The sequence below is a fragment of the Arachis stenosperma genome, chromosome 3, assembly GCF_014773155.1.
Source record: "Arachis stenosperma cultivar V10309 chromosome 3, arast.V10309.gnm1.PFL2, whole genome shotgun sequence".
In the NCBI taxonomy this organism is placed as follows: domain Eukaryota; kingdom Viridiplantae; phylum Streptophyta; class Magnoliopsida; order Fabales; family Fabaceae; genus Arachis; species Arachis stenosperma.
Genome location: NC_080379.1, coordinates 36,162,383 through 36,173,063, shown reverse-complemented (window position 1 = coordinate 36,173,063; position 10,681 = coordinate 36,162,383). Strand labels below are relative to the sequence as shown.

Below are 10,681 nucleotides of genomic sequence, written 5' to 3'. Positions count from 1 at the left end.
GGGAGGGGAACGAAGCATGCCTTATAAGAGTGTGGATACCTCTCCCTAGCATGATGCGTTTTGACGAGTGAGTGTGGGGTTTCGGCTATCATCCCTATCGTCAAAGGCAAAATCATGAGGCCTTGTGTGCCAAAGCGGACAATATTGTGCTAGCGGGTGGTCTGGGCTGTTACAGATGGTATCAGAGCCGGAACCCAGATCGATGTGCTAGCGAGGGCGCTGGGCTCCCTTAGGGGGCGGATTTGTAAGGTCCCACATCGGTTGGGGAGGGGAACGAAACATGCCTTATAAGGGTGTGGATACCTCTCCCTAGCATGACGCGTTTTGACGAGTGAGTATAGGGGGTTTCGGCTATCATCCCTATCGTCAAAGGCAAAACCGTGAGGCCTTGTGTGCCAAAGCAGACAATATCGTATTAGCGGGTGGTCTGGGCTGTTACAAGGACTCTCACGGATCTGCTGTCGTCGACGTCGATCCATGAAGAAGAGCAGTGGCGAGATCTAGCGGTGAAATCCAGCGGAGACGACGAGGACTAAACGATGAGGAGCAACGGCGGCAGCGAGGACCCCTCCCCTTCCCTTCTCCCTCTTCTTCCCGAACCCCCCTCCCACACCCTTCTTCCTTCGCGTTTTTCTTTCCCCCTTTTCTCTTTACGCGTTCTCTTTCTTTTTTTTATTTATTTTAAATTCTTTTATTAAAGATAATTTAGTAATAAAAATAAAAAATTTAGTAAGAAGGACAATTTTAAAATAAATTGAAACTTTCGGGACCATTTTATTGTAAAAAAAGGCTAAAGACAAAATAAATTTTCGACTTTTATGTTAAGGACCGAAATCATACTTAACCTTTCTTTTAAACCACGTCACAATAATATTTATTTCTTGATATTTTGTAAAGTTTTGTACATAAATCATATATATAATTTTTTAAGCCAATATCAATTAATTGGATAAAGTTAAATAAAAAATTATATATTATTTACACTTTAATTTAAAAATTACATTTTTAAAATTTAAATAGATTTTTTTGAATATTTAGATATTTAAAATTATTTATTTAATTTATATATGCATTTAATAGATTTAAATATAAAATTTAAATATTTTTGTAAATGATTACTGTTTATCGTAATAATGTAATTTACGTGTTGAAGTTATTTTTTCATAAACCGTTGCTACCTTAATTAATTTTTATATAAACTTTTTATATTCTATAGCATTTTATGTATAAATTTTAAAATTTTTATATCTTATAACAGTTCATATAAAATAAGTACATAATCAAAATATAATTATTTTTAAATATTGTAATGAGCAATTTTCACCCACGTCAGTCATTTGTGTAAATTACCCATTAACAAGGTTTGGTTTGCTTGAATGGAGCCCGCATTAAGCAAAAGTACAGTTTGAACCGACATATCGAAACCTATTATTTCTAACAAGTGTCGTGCCACTGCCAACTCCCAACCGTATGAAGCATTTATTACTATAAACGAAAACATTATGATTTAGGTACATCTCCCTCCAGATGTGCCAAGTTTAGCCTTGGAATGCGTATCGCAATTCTATTCTATTCAATAATATCATTATAAATTTCTCCTCTCCAAATGCTGTTCAGTAATTGTGTGTAGTCAAGTGTTGGGAGGTATCATATTGGTGGGGAGCTGACAGACGAGATTAACTAACTTCAACATTTAATGCTTTTTGATTCATTTAGCCTTATTATAAATCTACATGTTAGCAAGAAGGAGGAAGAAGAGAACACGGGTAATTAAGTCAAGAGGTTGATTGTATTATTAGAAAACGATACTACCTATTACTCTTTCATAGGCCACTTTCTTTAACCCATTGCTTTCCTGCTTTTTTGGGACTCTCTCTCTCTGTCTCTCTCTTTCTCTCTCTCTACTTGATCACTTGAATACAATAGGATCTACTGCAGTGTCAACATTTTACAAGGAGATTCAAAAAGAGAAACAGATAATTAAAGTGATATATACTTCATGGGTGCTCCATTAACAGCTTGGCCGTGGGAGAATTTGGGGGTACTCAAGGTATGCTATGTTCTTTTTTATCACATTTTTTAAATAAACTACCATTATAATCAATCAACCAAGTTTGATGCACAAAAGAAATCAACCTATCAAATTAGTCATTCGTACAGAACATATATTGAAATAAAAAAATATTGAAAATATTCATATAAAAATATATGATGACTAATTTGATAGCTGATAAATCTAGTATTTTTGATAATTTATAGCAACTTTGGAACTGATTTTTGTTTGATGGACAGTATGTGTTATACGGGCCATTTGTGGCAAAAGTAGTGTACGAAAGATTTTATGAGGAAAAGGAATCCATCCCCAACATGAGCTGGTGCCTTCACTTGCTCATCCTGTGTGGTCTTAGGGGTCTTCTTTATGTCTTATGGAATTCTTATTCCAACATGCTGTTTCTCACACGGAATCGCAGAATTATCCAACAGGGCATTGATTTCAAGCAGATTGACAAAGAATGGGACTGGTATTTATAAAATGGGCTCTTATTATTATGTGCTATATTTTTATTATTTCCATTGATGATTACTTTAAATGTGTGTTTGACAGGGATAACTTCTTGATTCTCCAAGCACTAATTGGCTCCTTATGTTATTATATATTTCCTTTCTTTAAAAATCTTCCTGTATTGAATGTGAAAGGCCTTGTTACTGCTTTGATTCTTCATGTGGGAATCTCAGAGCCACTTTATTATTGGGTGCATAGAAAGTTTCATGGGGACAATCTTTTCAATCGCTTCCATTCACTTCACCATTCATCTCCTGTACTACAGTGCTTGACCGGTATTAATAAGAACCACAAAATAAACATTTCTTGAAACATTTTGTTAATATCTTAGATTTATTGTTTATTATTTTGTGTTGGTACTTGCTGCAGCTGGACATGCAACAGTTCTTGAGCATCTTGTGTTGGCGATAGTGATTGGAATACCGATCCTTGGGGCTTCTATGATGGGATATGGGTCAGCATGTTTGATATATGGTTACATTCTGGTTTTTGATTTTCTCAGATGTTTGGGCCATTCCAATGTTGAAATTGTTCCACATCAGCTGTTTCAGACACTACCATTTATGAAATATCTCATATACACACCAACGTAAGTTACTGTATTAATTAATTTGATGTCCTATAACTCTCAACATATTAATTGTTAGACTTCACATAAGTAATCCGCATTGGGGTTGCTGAATTGGTTAGCAACTTTGCATATTTGGTGAGGATAGGCGTGGAAATAAAGGAAATTAAATGAAATATTTTTAATGCGGTTATGTAAAATGAATTGTGATGGTTCCACTCACCCTTTACTCGTTTTCTAGATTTTAAACCACCAAACTAATTTAGTGAAACTAATCAATTCTCCAATTTGTATTCCCTTTCACAGTGCCCCTAAACGTTCAAACACTGTGAGTGATCGTAAATAGGGGCATGAGGTTTGGTATGTGTTAAGTCAACGTGTTGTAAAAAGAAAAGCAGAAGTGCAGAACACGAAAGCCATGTGGGTCACAGTCTCACAATAATTTATGGAAAGATAACTTGTGTAATTTAAAAAAAATATATTTTTAATGTTTAATTTTATTTATTTTTTTAATATTTAATATTTATTTAATTTTATCTTTAATATATTAAATAGAATTAATATCCAAGAATAATTTTAACCTAAATAAAAAATATTAAAAATAAATATAGGTATTAAATATTTTTTTTTCAAATTATAAATATTAGAGATAAAAAGTATGTCTTACTTTCCAAGATCCAATTATAACTAGGAAAAAAATAAACCAAGGTAAAGGCCTAATTTACATCCAAAAACAAAACAATGGCTAAAGAAGATTTCTTTGTCACAAGTCTTCTTTTCGTTCTTTACTTATTTACTTATTTATTTTTACTTTTTTACTTTCTTTTTATAGTTTCATTTTTATTTGAATACAAAATTGACTTGAAGTATGATTATTTATTTATTATTCATTTCATCCAAACTTTATTTCATATCTGAATTCCATTTTTCACAAGCTCCAACTACCGAAGGAGAAGTACGGGATGGACAATCATTTTCTATGTAGTTCCTATGCGAGCACCAAAATCAATTCATTTTTTTTTTGTTCTGTATCTTAGTTTTTGACCCAGTTTAATTTGTGTTGTGTGCAGATACCACAGCCTACACCACAGTGATAAGGACTCAAATTTCTGCCTCTTCATGCCTCTGTTCGATGCACTAGGAAACACGCTTAACACCAAATCTTGGCAATTACACAAAACAACAAGTTCAGGTCAAGATGAATTAATTGCGGTTTCAGGACAGCTTTAAACAAAGGCAGCATTATTATATTATAAGACTAAATTGTGTAGTACAAAAATTGCATGTGGGTTTTGCAGGAAAAAGTAGTAGAGTACCGGATTTCGTTTTCCTAGCACACATAGTGGACATCACATCTGCTATGCATGTTCCATTCTGCCTAAGATCCTTCAGTTCTTTGGCATTCAGAACAAGGTTCTTCTTGATCCCATTTTGGCCACTTGCAGTGGTGGTTGTGCTATCAATGTGGCTTTGGTCCAAGACCTTTCTACTGTCATTTTACTACCTAAGGGGTAGGCTGCATCAAACATGGGTTGTTCCACGCTGTGGTTTCCAGGTCCGTGTCAATACTAAATAATAATGGTACCCTCCAACATGCTTCCATTTCTTTTCTACACAGTAGCAAACATTTTAATTCCTTTTAAAAGCCTCGGATTTTAAATCCCATATTTCGGCCGCTAATATTTTTTTTATTATTTAGATTTAAGAATTATTTTTATTAGATAAATTAATCTTTTTATTAGTTTTTAGATAAATTAATTTATTTTGTAATAGTATTTTTTAGATTTAACTATTTTATATGAATTAATTTAAAATTTATTTGTTTATTATACATATTAAAAATTTTATTAATAATGACAAAAAATTAAGAGAAAAATATTTGAGAAAAAGATAAATAAGTTTCTAATTTTTTAATTCAAAACACATAAATTATTGATTAATTAAAAATATAAAAATATCCCTACCTTTTAAAATACAAAACATTTAAGTTCTTCTATTCAAAATATATAAGGACAAATCGATTACTCGAAGGGATTTAGATATCTTGTATTTTAAAAAATAAAAAACGTTTTTATATTTTTAATTAATAAAAAAAAATTTTGTCTTCAAAATAAAAAGTTAAATTTATCATATTCAATTTATCCAATGGAAGCAATGGTCGAGAATTTTAAAGTAGTAAAAATTTGTTAATAGCTAACCTATTCAATCTAAAATTCATTAGGAACCAATTTTAGTATTTATTCTTAAAAAAGGTGTAGGATTAATGCTATTTCAACATTAAAGGATTTAAAATTTGTGATCGTAATAAATACAACAACTTCTAGGAATAGAAAACACGAAGTTACGACGAGGTTATATCAAATTTAAAGGTAGGTTTGAAAAGTAGGTTTTAATTTAAAGTTCTGTACTTAGATGTTGAAAATCATTTTAGAAAATTAAAATATTTTAAATTAAGTTATAAAAATATGATATTTTAAAAATTTTATTAGTAGAACACAATATTTTCTAGATCGCTGTCATTACGTAATGTTTTTCTCTAGTAAGGTCTAATCTAGTGACAACTTTTTGTAAACAAATCACAACAGTTGTTATGTGGAAAATGATAATTACTCCTATTTTGATAATTATATATATATAATACAAGAAAGCTAAGTAAAGAGTGGCATTATCATTTGTTATTTTCATTTAATTGGAGCTGATTGAATTAAAATGTATGATAAACGATTTCTTTTGAGATTCCGGAACATTTATGAATGATTAGGACATTAATCATGTTTATGTGGGTGGTGGTGACAGTACTTCTTGCCGTTTGGTGGTGATGGTATCAACAAGCATATTGAGGAAGCTATCCTGAGAGCAGACAAAATTGGTGTCAAAGTCATCAGCTTGGCTGCTTTGAATAAGGTAATTGGAACATTAAATGTCTTCATTCTGCTCTTTTCTGATTACGGTTGTTGTGGGTTTAAATGCCCTACAAACTACACCTCCTACTGCTTCTTCATTGCCGTGTTTTCCTTTCTTTCCATAATAATTGTTGTTTTTATCTTTCATTAATCATTAATAATATAGCTATCTAGCTAAGTACAGTTTGAATTTAATTAATATATGTTCTAAAAATATGAATTAAAATTATTAAGTTTTATTTTGTCTAAAAATAAAAGTTTGATGATTTTATAAATATGACACGATTCTCATATTTTGAGTTAGTTTTTTGTCTAAGATAAGATCTACTTAATTTTTTATATAGTATCATAATTAAATTAAAAATTATTATTAGGTCACTTCACACCATAACAAATTCAAATTGTCTTTAAATTTTACATTTTAAGTCTTTGTTTATTGTCTAAAATTAAAAGTTGATAGTTTTTATAAGTGTGAAATAACTCTTATCTTTTAAATTAATATTTAGCCTAAGTTAGGCTAATTTAATTTTTTATAAAAATTATAAATAAAAAAAGATTTTATAAAAAATATAAACAAATTAAATTTTTAATATATTTATTATATATTTATTGAAAAAAAATTAACTTTTATTTATAACAACTTTTGTGGTTAGAATACATATTAGCTAAATAGCTATAGTTACATTAACCTGTGTTTATATTCCAACGGTTGATATCCACATAGATAAAAAACATTAATTCAAATGATAAAGGAGCTGAGGCAACATGTGAAAGGTTTCCATCATTAATAAATAAATCAATAAATAAGAAATTAAAACCTTCAGCTTCAGTTTCTCTGGTACAAATTCTTTGTATTTCATACATTTCCAGGAACCTATATTTTGCTAGATCAATCTAAGCGGCCATGTATTTAGAGTCATTCATTACTATAGCGACGACAGCTGCTGTTATTTTTGTTAGATCAATAATTTAGTAATATTTATTTTCAATGTTTAAATTATTTGTCTTTTTCTAAAAATATTTAAATTATTTTCTTGTCTTTTTAAATTATTCTGTTTTTCTATGAATATATGTATATACGTACGTACATACAGAATGAATCACTAAATGGGGGAGGAAAACTGTTCGTGGACAAACACCCAGAGCTTAGAGTTAGGGTTGTGCACGGCAACACCTTAACTGCAGCTGTTATTCTTGATGAGATTCCAGAAGACGTTAAAGAGGTTTTCTTAACGGGTGCTACTTCCAAGCTCGGCAGAGCTATTGCCCTTTATCTCTGCCGAAAGAAAGTTAAAGTTCTGGTAATAACCTTTTCCATTTATTCTCAATCTGTTACTGCCTCACATCTTACAATTTCTAGTTTTACCTCTTAGTAATCAAAATATGGTAATTAAATAAAATGAAGTTATTAACAAAAAAATAAATACAATCCAAAATGCGTAAAGGTACACATGCAAAATTAGAAGGGATCGGAAAAAATATCAAAATGTGAAACCTACACGCTACACATCCAAATTGTGAAAATCTAAATTTGAAAAATAAATACATACCACAAGTCATATCTCTTTTAAATTTGAAACATTTATTGTTCGGCATATATGTTTTGAGAATACTTTAGGCATTTATTTGCATTGGATGTATCCGGTTTGATGTGAGATCGATGTAACAATATAATGGGTGCCTAACGCAACGTGGTTTATGTACGTCAGATATATATATATTATGTGGAATATAGACATACATTCGCAACAATTTGAGTATATATGTTTAGAGCAACGCTGATTGATTTTCATAATCATAATTCGTATCTAACATGGGGTCAGTTGTATTTATGGTTTGTGCTTTTTTTATGATGTAGCTGCCAACCAAATGTAGTTGATAGTTGATACCTCCCATATGATTTATTTATTTAATATTTTTTGGCTCTTCTTAATTAATTTTGGAGTGGTTGTTTGGTTGGACGGTGTTATTTTTGTATCCGAAACACTAAAAGATGCAATGGCATCGTGATTCTCATAATCTTATGATGCCATTATTAGTTAAAAATTTCTGTAGCTTATAAATGGGTAATTTGCAGATGTTAACTCTTTCGGCAGAGAGATTTCAGAGAATTCAAAAGGAAGCCCCAGCAGAATACCAAAGCTATCTTGTCCAGGTGACAAAATATCAAGCAGCACAAAACTGCAAGGTACAATAATTATTCGGATTTCATTAGTTTGGTATTCAATTATTCCTCGATATCGATAGTGTTAGAGAAACAAAAAAAAAAAATCAAAATTTTTTTATTTAATATTTATTAATTATTATAATAATTAATAATTATTATAATAATTAATAAATAATAATAAGGTAAATTCTTATTTTTTTATTAAAATTTTTGGTTATCAAAAATATTTCCAATTTTTAAATAACTAACAAGAGATTTTAGTTATAATAAAAATATTTGAGAAAAAAATCATCTTTTTGTTTTGTTAAAAAAATATTTTCTCTTATATGTATTTTCAAAAATCTGTGACCGCCTTGATGATTAATTTCCTTTTTGTTTTGTTGGGAATTGATTTTTGAATATATATATATATATATATATATATATATATATATATATATATAGAAATTGATGAAAATTATTTTATAGGAGTTTACTCCATTACCGTAAAACTTTTTTATTATTATTTCAAAGTTTAATAATTTATCTAAAAAATAAAATAATTATTTGGATAATTTACTATAAAGTTTCTTAAACAAATTACAAAGAATATTTTTAAGTATTCATCTGGACATATTTTTATAAGAGGAGTTGAAAATCACTTGGAAATAAATATTCAAGAAAGAAACTGAAATATCTATTAATAAATAGGGTCATTCTAATAAGACAATGTTATGGTAATTATAGTAATTATTTTTTAAAAAATATTACTAAAATTAAAATAATATTGTTTTTTTAAATAATATTTTTTAAAATATATTGTTTAAAAAAAATATTATTGAAATATAAAAAAGTATAATTTTAATTTTAACAATACTTATATAATCACTATAATCATTATAACATAATCATACTAAAAAATATTAATAACTAAAATAATTAGATATACTATTGTCTTGATCACACACTTATATAACAGGCAATCGAAATTATTGGAGCACTCTAACATTTATAAGTAGAAATATGTATAATTTAAAAAGAAAGAAATGATATTCTTCGTAATATAATTTTAAAAACCATAATACCAACAAACGCTTGCTTGGTGTTATTGTACGAAAGAAAATATAATAGAAATTCAGGTACAGTTAAACTTAGTAAACAATTATTAGATGACAACTTAGTCAAATTTATTAAATTATTTAACTATTTTCAATTATCAAATATACAGCTATGAATTCTGGCATGATTTCGTGAATGCCTTATTTTAATATATGTTAATACAGACCTGGATTGTTGGTAAGTGGATCACACCAAGAGAGCAAAACTGGGCACCACGCGGAACACATTTCCATCAATTCGTTGTTCCGCCAATCTTGCCATTCCGAAGAGACTGCACTTATGGTGATCTTGCAGCCATGCGGTTACCCGAAGATGTGCAAGGCCTTGGCAGCTGTGAGGTAGTTAGCAATTCATTCTGTCTTTCTGTTACCATTGTTATTGTAAATTATGTGGTCCACAATGCAAATAATATTGTTTCATTCTGTGATATCATATATGTTTAATTTGTTTGACACAGTACACAATGGAGAGGGGTGTGGTTCATGCTTGCCACGCAGGAGGAGTAGTACACAGTCTTGAAGGGTGGACCCATCATGAAGTTGGGGCCATAGATGTTGATAAGATTGATGTTGTCTGGAAAGCTGCACTCAAACATGGCCTACGACCAGTGTCTTCCGGATCCACCATCAAAGCCAAAGGAAATTAAATTTGTTATCCAATTGATGTATCTGTTTTTCAATTGCTTTCTGCTCAAACAAAAACAATTGGAAATTTTAATTGACTTATCGAAAATTATACTAGTTGTCAAACTTAAATTTGAGGGCAAATGGAAGAATTGTGCATCAAAGAAATTCAAAGACACAATCTGTGCATTTTAAGGGTTTTCTAGCTAATTTGTGCGTCATGTGGTATATATATAGTCTATAACGCTTTCATTTTTACGTTAGTGGTCATCATTGAGAAAGCTAAGGTTAAATTCATAAAAAATTATATTTTTCTTATTTTTTTGTGTACATATTTTTGTACACATTTTTTTATGGTACAAATATAATCTTTTATATTTTCTCACTTATTATCAATCACTTTAATACTATGAACATATATATATATAGATTGTCAACTTTTATATTAGATATTTTTATGCTATATTTAGTTGGAAGAAAAGAAATAAAGAAAAAAGAAATTGAGTGAATTTTTATTTTTTTTAGATATATTTGGATGGAAGAAAAAAAAGAAGGAAAGAAATGTTATAAAAAGACAATTTTACCTTTATATTATAAAATATATTAAAAAAAGTGAAAGGATAGTATTAAAAGTAAAGAGAGAAAAATTAATTTTTTCTCCATTTTCTTTCTAATGTTAGAGAGAAAATGGTTATGAGGATTAGGAGAATCTAGTGGATAGTGGGACGTCCACTACCAGGGAAGTGTAAGTCTCAGAAT

The 10,681-nt window shown here is 29.5% G+C and overlaps 1 protein-coding gene across 2 annotated transcripts; it reads left to right on the top strand.

Moving 5' to 3' along the window:
- The first annotated feature begins 1,628 nt into the window (after positions 1 to 1,628).
- On the top strand, positions 1,629 to 10,113 carry LOC130969988 (very-long-chain aldehyde decarbonylase CER3-like). Of its 2 annotated transcripts, XM_057895917.1 has the most exons (12): positions 1,629 to 1,766; positions 1,927 to 2,050; positions 2,293 to 2,522; positions 2,606 to 2,838; positions 2,933 to 3,152; positions 4,202 to 4,323; positions 4,430 to 4,686; positions 5,928 to 6,035; positions 7,129 to 7,335; positions 8,112 to 8,222; positions 9,464 to 9,637; positions 9,757 to 10,113. In XM_057895917.1, exons 2-12 carry the CDS (start codon positions 2,000 to 2,002, stop codon positions 9,943 to 9,945), a joined length of 1,902 nt encoding a protein of 633 aa, XP_057751900.1. In that variant the 5' UTR covers positions 1,629 to 1,766; positions 1,927 to 1,999; the 3' UTR covers positions 9,946 to 10,113. The 2 variants fall into 2 exon arrangements, with proteins under 2 accessions (XP_057751900.1, XP_057751899.1); XM_057895916.1 differs by having other exon boundaries at positions 1,696 to 2,050.
- The last annotated feature ends 568 nt before the right edge of the window (positions 10,114 to 10,681 follow it).